Source organism: Entelurus aequoreus, linkage group LG09 (genome assembly GCF_033978785.1).
Source record: "Entelurus aequoreus isolate RoL-2023_Sb linkage group LG09, RoL_Eaeq_v1.1, whole genome shotgun sequence".
Lineage (NCBI taxonomy): Eukaryota > Metazoa > Chordata > Actinopteri > Syngnathiformes > Syngnathidae > Entelurus > Entelurus aequoreus.
The window spans coordinates 76,997,808-77,012,807 of record NC_084739.1 but is presented as its reverse complement, the minus strand read 5'-3'; the positions used below and the strand labels follow the sequence as shown (position 1 = coordinate 77,012,807).

Sequence of the window (15,000 nt, the reverse complement as noted above, 5' to 3'; positions counted from 1 at the left end):
GCATTCATCGTACCTAAGACGGAGATAAAGACATTCATTCATTTACACAGCAGGTCACAGGTACTTTAACCATAGCGCCATGTTTAGTTAGGGACCGTGGTTATTAAATACATAAAATACTTTAGCAGGTTCTCCCAAAGTTGGGGGTTATCAACTTTTTTTCGGCATCAATGCGTCTTGTACCTACCAGTAAAGGATGGGGTCCGTTCTTAATTGAACCGATAAGGTATATACCCAGGGATCAATACCAGTACTCAATTTTCGTTTCGTTTCTGTGTGTTAATAAATTGCTGTCCAGTTGTTATATCCCGTTTTCTAGTAACCTTCGAGTCTCATTTGCGATGCAGTTGCACTTCTAAGACATCAGATGGCAGTGGTATGCTGTCTAACTCAGAGTGGCGTCGGTGTTGCTCAGGTGCAAATTGGCGACAGAGTCGGGGCTGGAGTGAAGCGGTGGATGTCCTGTAACACTTTTAATCCCTAAAAACAGTTGGGTTAAAAAATAACTCAAATTTAACCCAACTGCTGGTTCAGAAAAGGACAAACCCCTTTTTGGGTTAAATAAATAACCCAACAACTTGGGTTACTTTTTCTCGACCCAATTTTTGGGTTGAGTTATTTACCCAAAGTTGAGTTATGCTAACTACAATGTTGGGTCATCCCTAACCCAACTATTGGGTTGCGCGATTTAGCGCTCCTCGACCCAAAAGTTGGGTTAAAAAAACAATACATTTTTTTTCCTGCTGGTTTGTCCTACCCCTTCCCAACTACTTATCAGAATCATTTTTATTTTAATAAAAATTTACTTAAAATCACTTTTCTCTGTTACCTTCCCCCGGGGGAGTGGCTAGCGAGCCATCACAAGCCACAACGAAAGTGCTCCGCTACACCTTCCGCTAACACGCTTGCCGGGTGTGAATGAAAAGTCTGTCCCTCGGCCTCTGGTGAGTCGTTTCTTGCCAGCATCCGGACACGCATTCTTAACAAGAATAGTGTGAGATGACAAACCTCCCCCAATTTTAACCCAACTGCTGGTTCAGAAAAGGACAAACCTCTTTTTGGGTTACATAAATAACCCAATAATTGGGTTATGTCTTCTCGACCCAATTTTTGGGTTGAATTATTTACCCAAAAGTTGAGTTACGCTAACTACAATGTTGGGTTATCCTTAACCCAACTATTGGGTTGTCTGATTTAGCGCTCCTTGACCCAAGAATCGACCCAATTTTTGGGTTGAATTATTGACCCAAACTTGAGTTACGCTAACTACAATGTTGAGTTATCCCTAACCCAACTATTGGGTTGCGCGATATAGCGCTCCTCGACCCAAAAGTTGGGTTAAAAAAATAATAATCAATATTTTTTCCTGCTGGTTTGTCCTACTCCTTCCCAACTACTTATCAGAATACTTTTTATTCCAATAAAAATGTACTTAAAACCACTTTTCTTTGTTACCTTCCCCCCGGGGAGTGGCTAGCGAGCCATCACACGCCACAACGAAAGTGCTCCGCTACACCTTCCGCTAACGCGCTTGCCGGGTGTGAATGAAAAGTCTGTCCCTCTGCCTCTGGTGAGTCGTTTCTTGCCAGCATCCGGACACGCATTCTTAACAAGAATAGTGTGAGATGACAATCCTCCCCCAATTTTAACCCAACTGCTGCTTCAGAAAAGGACAAACCTCTTTTTGGGTTACATAAATAACCCAATAATTGGGTTATGTCTTCTCGACCCAATTTTTGGGTCGAATTATTTACCCAAAGTTGAGTTACGCTAACTACAATGTTGGGTTATCTTTAACCCAACTATTGGGTTGTCCGATTTAGCGCTCCTTGACCCAAAAGTTGGGTTAAAAAAACAACAATACATTTTTTTTTTGCTGGTTTGTCCTACCCCTTCCCAACTCATTATCAGAATAATTTTTATTTCAATAAAAATCTACTTAAAATCACTTTTCTCTGATACCTTCCCCCAGTGGAGTGGCTAGTGAGCCATCACTCGCCACAACGAAAGTGCTCCGCTACACCTTCCGCTAACACGCTTGCCGGGTGTGAATAAAAGGTTTTGTCGGCGAGTTCCGTCTGTCCCTCGGCCTCTGGTGAGTCGTTTCTTGCCAGGATCCGGACACACATTCTTAACAAGAATAGTGTGGGATGACAAACCTCCCCCGATTTTAACCCAACTGCTGTTTCCGAAAAGGACGACCCTCTTTTTGGGTTACATAAATAACCCAATTATTGGGTTATGTCTTCTCGACCCAATTTTTGGGTTGAATTATTTACCCAAAGTTGAGTTACGCTAACTACAATGTTGGGTTATCCCTAACCCAACTATTGGGTTGTCCGATTTAGCGCTCCTTGACCCAAGGGTCGACCCAATTTTTGGGTTGAATTATTGACCCAAAGTTGAGTTATGCTAACTACAATGTTGGGTTATCCCTAACCCAACTATTGGGTTGTGCGATTTAGCGCTCCTCGACCCAAGAGTCGACCCAATTTTTGAGTTGAATTATTGACCCAAAGTTGAGTTACGCTAACTACAATGTTGGGTTATCCCTAACCCAACTATTGGGTTGTGCGATTTAGCGCTCCTCGACCCAAGAGTCGACCCAATTTTTGAGTTGAATTATTGACCCAAAGTTGAGTTACGCTAACTACAATGTTGGGTTATCCCTAACCCAACTATTGGGTTGTCCGATTTAGCGCTCCTTGACCCAAAAGTTGGGTTAAAAAAACAACAATACATTTTTTTTCCTGCTGGTTTGTCCTACCCCTTCCCAACTCATTATCAGAATAATTTTTATTTCAATAAAAATTTACTTAAAATCACTTTTCTCTGATATCTTCCCCCAGTGGAGTGGCTAGTGAGCCATCACTCGCCACAACGAAAGTGCTCCGCTACACCTTCCGCTAACACGCTTGCCGGGTGTGAATAAAAGGTTTTGTCGGCGAGTTCCGTCTGTCCCTCGGCCTCTGGTGAGTCGTTTCTTGCCAGGATCCGGACACACATTCTTAACAAGAATAGTGTGGGATGACAAACCTCCCCCGATTTTAACGCAACTGCTGTTTCCGAAAAGGACGACCCTCTTTTTGGGTTACATAAATAACCCAATTATTGGGTTATGTCTTCTCGACCCAATTTTTGGGTTGAATTATTTACCCAAAGTTGAGTTACGCTAACTACAATGTTGGGTTATCCCTAACCCAACTATTGGGTTGTCCGATTTAGCGCTCCTTGACCCAAGAGTCGACCCAATTTTTGGGTTGAATTATTGACCCAAAGTTGAGTTATGCTAACTACAATGTTGAGTTATCCCTAACCCAACTATTGGGATGTCCGATTTAGCGCTCCTTGACCCAAGAGTCGACCCAATTTTTGAGTTGAATTATTGACCCAAAGTTGAGTTACGCTAACTACAATGTTGGGTTATCCCTAACCCAACTATTGGGTTGTGCGATTTAGCGCTCCTCGACCCAAAAGTTGGGTTAAAAAAATAACAATAAATACATTTTCCTGCAGGTTTGTCCTACCCCTTCCCAACTACTTATCAGAATAATTTTTATTCCAATAAAAATGTACTTAAAACCACTTTTCTCTGTTACCTTCCCCCGGGGGAGTGGCCAGCTTGCCATCACACGCCACAACGAACGTGCTACGCCACACCTTCCGCTAAGGCGCGTGCGCTTGCCGGGTGTGAATGAAAGGTTTTGTCGGCGAGTTCCGTCCGTCCCTCGGCCTCTGGTGTGTCGTTTCTTGCCAGCATCCGAACGGACACGCATTCTTAGGAAGAATAGTGTGAAATGACAAACCTCCCCCAAGGCACGACAAGAAAAGAACAGGAAAACCAAACAACCTCATTGATGTCAGCATGTGGTGATTTGGACCACAAGAAAGCGGTTGGGCAGCAGCCAAGGCGAGAGCAGAGTTGGTAGCTGCAGGCGGAGGTTTGATCCCAGACCGCCCAGACCGCCTGGAAGTCTGCGAGCGGCTGACAAACACAAGACAACACACTTCTTGACTCGGGGGGCCACACGGGGCCAGGCTGTCTAGCTGTCTATGTAACTTAGATATTGGGTTTCACTATGTAAAAGCGCTTTGAGTCACTAGAGAAAAGCGCTATATAAATATAATTCACTTCACTTCACTTCTACTCGGGGTGCTAGTCTTTGGGCAGCGAACGATTCGATTCGATTCCTGGAGTGGTTATTCGATTCCCAATTAAACACACATTTCGTAATTTATTGTTTGATGTGCTTTTGGCTACATCATAAATATATATATTTTTTAATTTCTTGCAATTTTTTTATTTTTTTAATTAAATGGTATTTTTTTCAATCACTTTTGGAAAATTATGAATCGATTTAAATTCAGGATGAATACAATTCGCGATTTGGATGTGATTAGATTTTTTTGTGCACCCTTATCTATCTATCTATCTATCTATCTATCTATCTATCTATCTATCTATCTATCTATCTATCTATCTATCTATCTATCTATCTATCTATCTATCTATCTATCTATCTATCTATCTATCTATCTATCTATCTATCCATCCATCCATCCATCCATCCATCCATCCATCCATCCATCCATCCATCCATCCATCCATCCATCCATCCATCCATCCATCCATCCATCCATCCATCTATCTATCTATCTATCTATCTATCTATCTATCTATCTATCTATCTATCTATCTATCTATCTATCTATCTATCTATCTATCTATCTATCTATCTATCTATCTATCTATCTATCTATGTAACTTAGATATTGGGTTTCACTATGTAAAAGCGCTTTGAGTCACTAGAGAAAAGCGCTATATAAATATAATTCACTTCACTTCACTTGTACTCGGGGTGCTAGTCTTTGGGCAGCGAACGATTCGATTCGATTCCTGGAGTGGTTATTCGATTCCCAATTAAACACAAATTTCGTAATTTATTGTTTGATGTGCTTTTGGCTACATCATAAATATATATATATTTTTAATTTCTTCCTATTTTTTTAATTAAATGGTATTTTTTCAATCACTTTTGGAAAATTATGAATCGATTTAAATTCAGGATGAATACAATTCGCGATTTGGATGTGATTAGATTTTTTTGTGCACCCTTATCTATCTATCTATCTATCTATCTATCTATCTATCTATCTATCTATCTATCTATCTATCTATCTATCTATCTATCTATCTATCTATCTATCTATCTATCTATCTATCTATCTATCTATCTATCTATCTATCTATCTATTTATAAGGGGTGTTGTCAGAATAATTGTATCTAAGTTATCACAAAACTTTGTGTTTCAATGAGTTCCCGGCGAGAAGACAAAAGCTGTCTTTGAACCTACCAAGAAGAAGGCTGGTAAAACTCCACTGTGTAGGATGGGAAGCAAAATGAAGGTGTTCTGTTTCGTTCATGTATTGTAATCAACAGAAAGATATTGTCTTGACCCAAGAACTACAAAAGCGAAGAGGAAGCAGGGCCAGACTCCCCTCCAGGCACTGCTTCTTTAAACTGTTTTACGACCTTTTCTTTTGAACTGTTCTGTAACCAAAGGCGATGGCTGTTTACGACCCACGCCCCTTAGAAACAGCTGTTGCCATGTAATCAGGGAAAGTCCAAATAATATCTTTCGCCAGAGCATGGTGGAACTGTCGAAGAGTACAGTCCAGACGTTTCTCCTCAAATTGAGCCAAATTGTATTTTGTCTCTGTTTAGTTCTTTGCTTCTTGTCTTGTTTAATAGATGTCATCAGTGTTTGAACCTGACAGGTGTGAATCTTTGGACAGATAACGATTCGATCCGAATCCTGGTGTGACGATTCGATTCAGAATCGATTCACGATTCAACAGGATTCTCGCAATGTATTATTTGGTATAATGATTATAATTAAACTTTTTTTAAACAGGTTACAGGTTAGAAAAGCTCCTTCTGGTTGCATAGAGATGGCTTAAAACATATTCTTATTTAAAAAAATGTTTTTATTTATTAAATCGTATTTTTTTTAAAGCAATTTTTAAAAATAAAGAATTGATTTTGAATCAGTATGAATAAATATTACAATTCGGATGTGAATCGATTTTTATGTACACCCCTACTGTCTATCTATCTATCTATCTATCTATCTATCTATCTATCTATCTATCTATCTATCTATCTATCTATCTATCTATCTATCTATCTATCTATCTATCTATCTATCTATCTATCTATCTATCTATCTATCTATAGATTTTTTGATTCTGTGTGAATCTTAGAGACATAACGATTCGACCCCATTCCAATTCCTGGGGTAACGACTGGATTCAGAATCGATTCACGATTCAACAGGATTCTTGCAATGTATTATTTGGAATAATAATTACAATGAAACTTTTTAAAACAGGTTACTGGTTAGAAAAGCTTTTTCTGGTTGCATGGAAATGGCCTAAGAACATATTCTTATTAAAAATGTTTTTAAATTGTATGTTTTTAAGCAATTTAAAAAAAATTATGAATCGATTTAGAATCAGAATGAATAAAAATCACAATTGGGATGTGAGTCTATTTTTTGGTGCACCCCTAATATCAATCTATTAGGAGTGGGAATATTTGGGTACCTAACGATTCGATCCGATTCGGATTCTTGGGGTGACGATTTGATTCAGAATCGATACTCGCAATGTGTTATTTGGTATTATAATTATTATGAAACTTTTTCAAAACAAGTTACAGGCTAGAAAACCTCATTCTGGTTGCATGGAGATGGCCTAAAAACATATTTTTAAGGAATCGATTCGATCCGATTCCTGGTGCGACGATTCGATTCAGAATTGATTCACGATTCAACACGATTCTCGCAATGTATTATTTAGTATAATAATTATAATTAATATTCAAAACAGGTTACAGGTTAGAAAAGCTCCTTCTGGTTTCATGGAGATGGCCTAAAAACATATTCTTATTAAAAAAATGTTTTTAAATTAAATTGTATTTTTTGAAAAGAATGAATCGATTCAGAATCAGTATGAATAAAAATCACAATTCGGATGTGAATCAATTTTTTGTGCACCCTTACTATCTACCAATAAGGGGTGTAAATCTTTGGACACATAACGATTCGACCCCATTCCAATTCCTGGGGTAACGATTCGATTCAGAATCGATTCACGATTCAACACGATTCTCGCAATATATCATTCGGTATAATAATTATAATGAAACGTTTTCAAAACAAGTTACTGGTTAGAAAAGCTCCCTCTGGTTGCATAGAGATGGCCTAAAAACATATTCTTATTAAAAACATTTTTTAAATTTAAATTGTTACACATGGGACGGTTTAGTAAGTACGAATTGTTTTAGTTATATTGCAAAACTTACAAACGTTGCTTGGAAGGATGAATGAAGAATCCTTTCGAGTAGAAACGCTATGGACGACTACAAGATGAAGCAGCGCTTCTACTTCCGGTTCAAAGCTTTAAACAGCAGGAAACACTTCCATGTTTTCACCCAGCAACACCTGCAGTAAACGAACTCGCCCAAAAGATGGCGCCCTAGTTCGAACGATAACACACCATATCAGTGTCTTTGCATGTGTTTTACGAAAAACTATTTGCATTATGGCCGCCAGCGTAAAACACCATTTTATAAGCCGCTGTGTACAAAGCGTAGGGAAAAAAATAGCGGCTTATAGTCCGGAATTCACAGTACCTTAGATTACATTCAATATAGTTAAAAAATTTTTTTTTTTAAGGACACATGGTTGTTGGTACGGCCCTGCAATAGTAAGACATGTCCCCATGAAGACATAACAACTTCCACTTCCTGCTGAAAAAAAAGAGTTTGTTTGAAAGTGTGAAATTGAACTTGGGCACCGAAACACCGCGAGGCGCGTCACAAGTTGCAGCACCGCGCCGCCTCTGCTCGTAGGATCAAGATTCCGTTGGTCATGTGACCCACCAGTTGGATTATGGGCGTAACGTTTGATGCCGCCTCGGCAGAATCGCAATGCTTTGACTTTGACGGAAGGAAAGTGAGAAACAAAATGTAAATAAGTAGAATAAAACATAAGAAGCAATTGACAATATGTAAAAATGTATGTAAAAAATAAAGAATATTTAAAAAAAACAACAAAGTGCAATGGAATGCATGTGAGAAATTGATACAATACTATTAATAATTATTATCAATAAACATGGTCATTCATGGTCATATTCACAGGGCTCAGGAAAGTAGCAAGTGTGTGTGTGTGTGTGTGTGTGTGTGTCTCAGCACGAGGAAGTACAGGCTTTAAGTCTCCACAGGTGAGCGCCTCTTCTGTGCGTGTGTTGGAGGTATAACATTCTCAGCTGATCTGAGTATCTTTCAACCATCTGTGACAACCCCCACCCCTCCCCCCTCCCCCCCACACACACAAACACATTCTTGTATTTGTTACCTTCTTGAGCCCGGTGACAAATGCCCACCTCTTTAGGACCAGCCTTTCTAGATATATAAAGAAGTGTATTTACAACATTAATAATATATACATACTATGCAAATATAAAAAAGCTTGTTGTGAAAAATGAGTTGGGATTTCACAAGGAAAAGGTCACGATTTCACAAGAAAAACTTAGAATTTTGGCAGTATTATAATAAAAGTTGTCATTTAACTCAAAGCAAGTCCAAATTTTACAAGAAAAACTGGACATTCGTGCGATATTATGATACAAGTCGGAATTTTAATCAATAACAGTCGTAATTGTACAAGAAAAGCTTAACATTTTGGCAATTTTATGAAAAGAGTCGGCATTTTACTCGACAAAAGTCACAATTATATAGAAAACTTTCAAATGTTGGCATTATAATAATAATCGGAAATTTTACTTGGCAAAATTATGACAAAAGTCATCATTTTACTCAAAAAAATGTCACTATTTTACAAGAACAACAAAAACATTGGCAATATTGTGATAAAAGTCTGAATTTTATATGACAAATGTCACCAATGTAACCATTTTACATAAAAAAGCAATAATTTTACATTAAAAAGTAATAATTGTACATTAAAAAGTAATAATTGTATATTAAAAAGTAATAATTTTACGAGAAAATATTGCAGTATTACAGAAACAGAAATAATATGAGAATTTTTTTTTGTTGGTAATGGTTTTTTAATCTTCATTATTTACTTCAAGTTATTACAGTATGTCTCTATATACATATTTATTATATTTTTTTAATACATTTTGGCCAATTGGCCAATATCTTACACACACTTGTTATTTCATATGTCGACCAGAGGGGGCACACTTTTAAAACCGACACACAGTCAATTTGAAAAATCCCTACTTTTTGGGACCACCCTCATTTTGATAGATTTCACCACCAGGGGTGCTAATGAGACATTCTCTATTAGATGCAATGCTTTGTCTGTATTGGGACCATGACTTATGTACTAACTTGTTCACACCTCCTCATATGGAAGCTACTTTTCAAGGGTAGAAATACAAGCACACACACACACACACACACACACACACACACACACACACACACACACACACACACACACACACACACACACACACACACACACACACACACACACACACACACACACACCAAAACTTAGAATTTTGGCAGTATTATAATAAAAGTCGTAATTTTACTCAAAGCAAGTTCAAATTTTACAAGAAAAACTGAACATTTGTGCAATATTATGATAAAAGTCGGAATTGTACTCAATAACAGTCGCAATTTTACGAGAAAAGCTTAACATTTTGGCAATTTTATGAAAAGAGTCGTCATTTTACTCGACAAAAGTCACAATTTTATAAGAAAACTTTTACATTTTGGCAATATTATAATAACAATCGGAATTTTACTTGGCAAAATGATGACAAAAGTCATCATTTTACTCCAAAAATGTCACAATTTTACAAGAGCAACAAAAACATTGGCAATATTGTGATAAAAGTCTGAATTTTATATGACAAATGTCACCATTTTGCATTAAAAAGTCATCATTTTACATAAAAAAGTAATCATTTTACATTAAAAAAAGTAATCATTTTACATTAAAAAGTAATCGTTTTACGAGAAAATATTGCAGTATTACAGAAACAGAAAGAAAATGAGAATTTTTCCCCAATTTTATAAGAAAGAAGTCGACACATTGTGAGAAAAAGACTGCTTTTAGTTATTTATTTATTTAAACACATTTTTTGTTGGTAATGGGTTTTTAATCTTCATTATTTACTTCAAGTTATTACAGTATGTCTCTATATACATATTTATTATATTTTTTTAATACATTTTATTTCATATGTCAGCCAGAGGGGGCGCACGTTTAAAACCGACACCTCCTCATATGGACGGTATTGTTGGTGTCTCAAGAAGGGTACAAATACAAGCACACACACACACACACACACACACACACACACACACACACACACACACACACACACACACACACACACACACACACACACACACGCACACAAAAACTTAGAATTTTGGCAGTATTATAATAAAAGTCGTAATTTTACTCAAAGCAAGTTCAAATTTTACAAGAAAAACTGAACATTTGTGCAATATTATGATAAAAGTCGGAATTGTACTCAATGACAGTCGCAATTTTACGAGAAAAGCTCAACATTTTGGCAATTTTATGAAAAGAGTCGTCATTTTACTCGACAAAAGTCACAATTTTATAAGAAAACTTTTACATTTTGGCAATATTATAATAACAATCGGAATTTTACTTGGCAAAATGATGACAAAAGTCATCATTTTACTCCAAAAATGTCACAATTTTACAAGAGCAACAAAAACATTGGCAATATTGTGATAAAAGTCTGAATTTTATATGACAAATGTCACCATTTTGCATTAAAAAGTCATCATTTTACATAAAAAAGTAATCATTTTACATGAAAAAAAGTAATCATTTTACATTAAAAAGTAATCGTTTTACGAGAAAATATTGCAGTATTACAGAAACAGAAAGAAAATGAGAATTTTTTCCCAATTTTATAAGAAAGAAGTCGACACATTGTGAGAAAAAGACTGCTTTTAGTTATTTATTTATTTAAACACATTTTTTGTTGGTAATGGGTTTTTAATCTTCATTATTTACTTCAAGTTATTACAGTATGTCTTTATATACATATTTATTATATTTTTTTAATACATTTTATTTCATATGTCAGCCAGAGGGGGAGCACGTTTAAAACCGACACCTCCTCATTTGGACGGTATTGTTGGTGTCTCAAGAAGGGTACAAATACAAGCACACACACACACACACACACACACACACACACACACACACACACACACACACACACACACACACACACACACACACACACGCACACAAAAACTTAGAATTTTGGCAGTATTATAATAAAAGTCGTAATTTTACTCAAAGCAAGTTCAAATTTTACAAGAAAAACTGAACATTTGTGCAATATTATGATAAAAGTCGGAATTGTACTCAATGACAGTCGCAATTTTACGAGAAAAGCTCAACATTTTGGCAATTTTATGAAAAGAGTCGTCATTTTACTCGACAAAAGTCACAATTTTATAAGAAAACTTTTACATTTTGGCAATATTATAATAACAATCGGAATTTTACTTGGCAAAATTATGACAAAAGTCATCATTTTACTCCAAAAATGTCACAATTTTACAAGAGCAACAAAAACATTGGCAATATTGTGATAAAAGTCTGAATTTTATATGACAAATGTCACCATTTTGCATTAAAAAGTCATCATTTTACATAAAAAAGTAATCATTTTACATGAAAAAAAGTAATCATTTTACATTAAAAAGTAATCGTTTTACGAGAAAATATTGCAGTATTACAGAAACAGAAAGAAAATGAGAATTTTTTCCCAATTTTATAAGAAAGAAGTCGACACATTGTGAGAAAAAGACTGCTTTTAGTTATTTATTTATTTAAACACATTTTTTGTTGGTAATGGGTTTTTAATCTTCATTATTTACTTCAAGTTATTACAGTATGTCTCTATATACATATTTATTATATTTTTTTAATACATTTTGGCCAATGGGGGCACGTTTCAATTTCTTACTCACACTTGTTATTTCATATGTCGACCAGAGGGGGCGCACGTTTAAAACCGACACCTCCTCATATGGACGGTATTGTTGGTGTCTCAAGAAGGGTACAAATACAAGCACACACACACACACACACACACACACACACACACACACACACACACACACACACACACACACACACACACACACACACACACACACACACACACACACACACACACACACACACGCACACACACACACAGCAGGGGAAAGGGTGTGTTTGAATTATTAAAGTTGCCAATTAAACCAGCTGACATTTAGATCAAACACACCTTGACGTCTGCCTTTTTACGCACACACACACGCACACACACACTAACACACACACACGCACACACGCACACACACGTTCATCCAAAGGGCAGCCAAGCACGCTGATAAATGAGCACCGAGGAGGAGAGGAGGCCACGTTGGCGTTTGATGGAAATGTCAAAAAGACGAGTGTTTTTGCGTCTGGGGAACTTGAAGCGAACGTAAACGTCTTCAATTCAACACAAACGGTCCGACTTAATTGGCGCACAAAGGGAAGGACAAGGACTCACCGTGGAGGAGAGTCGGGGTACAAGTGGTTGACCTGTGACAGACTGAAAGAGTCCAAGTTCCAAGCGGAAGAGAAGTCCTGGAAGCAGGCGGACCTCAGGTCCCCGGCCGAGCCCCCGAAGGAGTACGCATCAGGACCTGCGTTAGTCACAGAGACATGGTCACCTTTGGGCCGGACCCCCCAGCCCACCCCCAACCCCCCACGTCCGTCCGTCCTGCACCGACCGTAGCTGGCTGGCAGGTGCGGGTTCCTCAGTCGGCTGTCTTTGCGGAGGCTGCCCACGATGATGGTGACGCAGGACAGGAAGAGCACCAGGCCTATGACGATCCCCGCCACCACCAGAGGGGACACCAGGAGCGACGCCTCCCCCAACGACTCCCTCTCGCTCCTGCAGTCCGGGTACTCCCCATGGCTCAGGTTGGAGCTCACTGGTGGACCACAAAGAAACATATCAAACGGGGACGACGGAGACTTTCGTACGTGTTGCGTCTCCGCTTGTAGCGAGCTTCTAAATCACTAATACAAATAAACTGTTCCTTACAAGTAGCATTATCACTGGGGGATGAGGAAGAGCTAAACATGCTACACCACACACCTTACAAGAAGCTATGCTAACCGCCAGGGGCGCCGAAAAGGGGGGTGGGGGGGGGGGGTGGGGGGGGTAAAGGAGACGGATTCTTGGGGCCCATGATGGAGGGGGGCCCAGAGAGGCCCCTAATGATGATGAAATTATAATGTTGCCGCTGTGTTGGGGGCCCTGTAAAGATTCTTTTCATGGGGCCCAAAATCCCTAGCGGCGCCCCTGCTAACCGCTATGCGAGGGTTCTTGAATGTTGGCAGATCGATACCAATATGGACAGTGACGATACTAAGTATTTTGATACAATATCACACTTTTTTTTGTAGTCTTTTTCATTATTTTCAGGAAATAAAGGACACATAGTAGTTTTTGCTTTTGTTGAAATATTTTGCTATATTGACTTTATTATACATTGTGTATGTAATAAAAGGGAATAAGGAAGTATTATCATTTTAATTGATATTTTTACATCGTGATCCTGTGTTTTTGTCTGATTAGTGTGAAGTGAAGTGAATTGTATTTATATAGCGCTTTTCTCTAGTGACTCAAAGCGCTTTTACATAGTGAAACCCAATATCTAAGTTACATTTAAACCAGTGTGGGTGGCACTGGGAAAGTGTCTTGCCCAAGGACACAACGGCAGTGACTAGGATGGCGGAAGCGGGAATCGAACCTGGAACCCTGAAGTTGCTGGCACGCAAGCAGCAAGGCTGAAAACCAACATTGAATGCCCGTGACCTTCAATCCCTCAGGCGGTACTGTATCAAAAAGCGACATCAGCGTGTAAAGGATATCACCACATGGGCTCAGGAACCATTCAGAAAACCACTGTCGGTAACTACAGTTGGTCGTTACATCTGTAAGTCCATGTTAAATCTATACAATGCAAAGCGAAAGCCATTTATCAACAACACCCAGAAACGACGCCGGCTTCGCTGGGCCCGAGCGCATCTAAGATGGACTGATGGAAAGTGTAAAAGTGTTCCGTGGTCTGATGAGTCCACATTTCAAATTTTTACTGGAGACTGTGGACGTTGTGTCTTCTGGAAAAAAGAGGAAAAGAACCATCCAGATTGTTCTAGGCGCAAAGTGGAAAAGCCAGCATGTGTGATGGTATGGGGGTGTATTAGTGCCCAAGACATGGGTAACTTACACATCTGTGAAGGCACTATTAATGCTGAAAGGTACATACAGCTTTTGGAGCAACATATGTTACCATCCAAGCAACGTTACCATGGACGCCCCTGCTTATTTCAGCAAGACACGTTCTACCGCATGGCTTCATAGTAAAAGAGTGCGGGTACTAGCACTCCTGTCTCCCATTGGAAATGTGTGGCGCATTATGAAGCCTAAAATAGCACAAGGGAGACCCCCGGACTGTTGAACAACTTAAGCCAGACCTGGGCATTCTGCGGCCCGCGGGCCGCAGAATGCCCTTTGTGCGTCCCTGTCCGGCCCGCGTGAGGCCAATTATAAATTACAAAATAAATTTTAAAAAGTATCTATGTCGAGTGTGCAATACAACGGTGCTGCTTTTGTTTTGAAAATCGTTATTTGTATTACTTCCGTGTGGACGTATGCGTGTGCGTGATTGTGAGTGAATGTGAACAGCTGCAATCATTAATTACAAAATAAAGTTGAAAAAACATCTATGTCGTGCGCGCAATACAACTGTGCTGCTTTTATTTTGAAAATTATTATTTATGGGCGTGTGTCAGTGTGTAACCTGCGAGTGAAGGTGCACATGCAGCGACAAGTGATGCACGGTT

General features: G+C 38.5%; 1 protein-coding gene across 1 annotated transcript in view; it reads right to left on the bottom strand.

The window, feature by feature from the left end:
• Positions 1-15,000, bottom strand: part of bean1 (brain expressed, associated with NEDD4, 1) — a 59,203-nt gene that overhangs the window by 1,716 nt on the left and 42,487 nt on the right. The window contains exons 4-6 of the mRNA XM_062057921.1: positions 12,876-13,159; positions 12,653-12,788; positions 1-13 (exon numbers count right to left, since the gene is read on the bottom strand). The exon at positions 1-13 is cut by the window's left edge and continues 1,716 nt beyond it. Of these exons, the coding sequence (XP_061913905.1) occupies positions 1-13; positions 12,653-12,788; positions 12,876-13,159 (433 nt within the window). The remainder of the gene's footprint in view (positions 14-12,652; positions 12,789-12,875; positions 13,160-15,000) is intronic.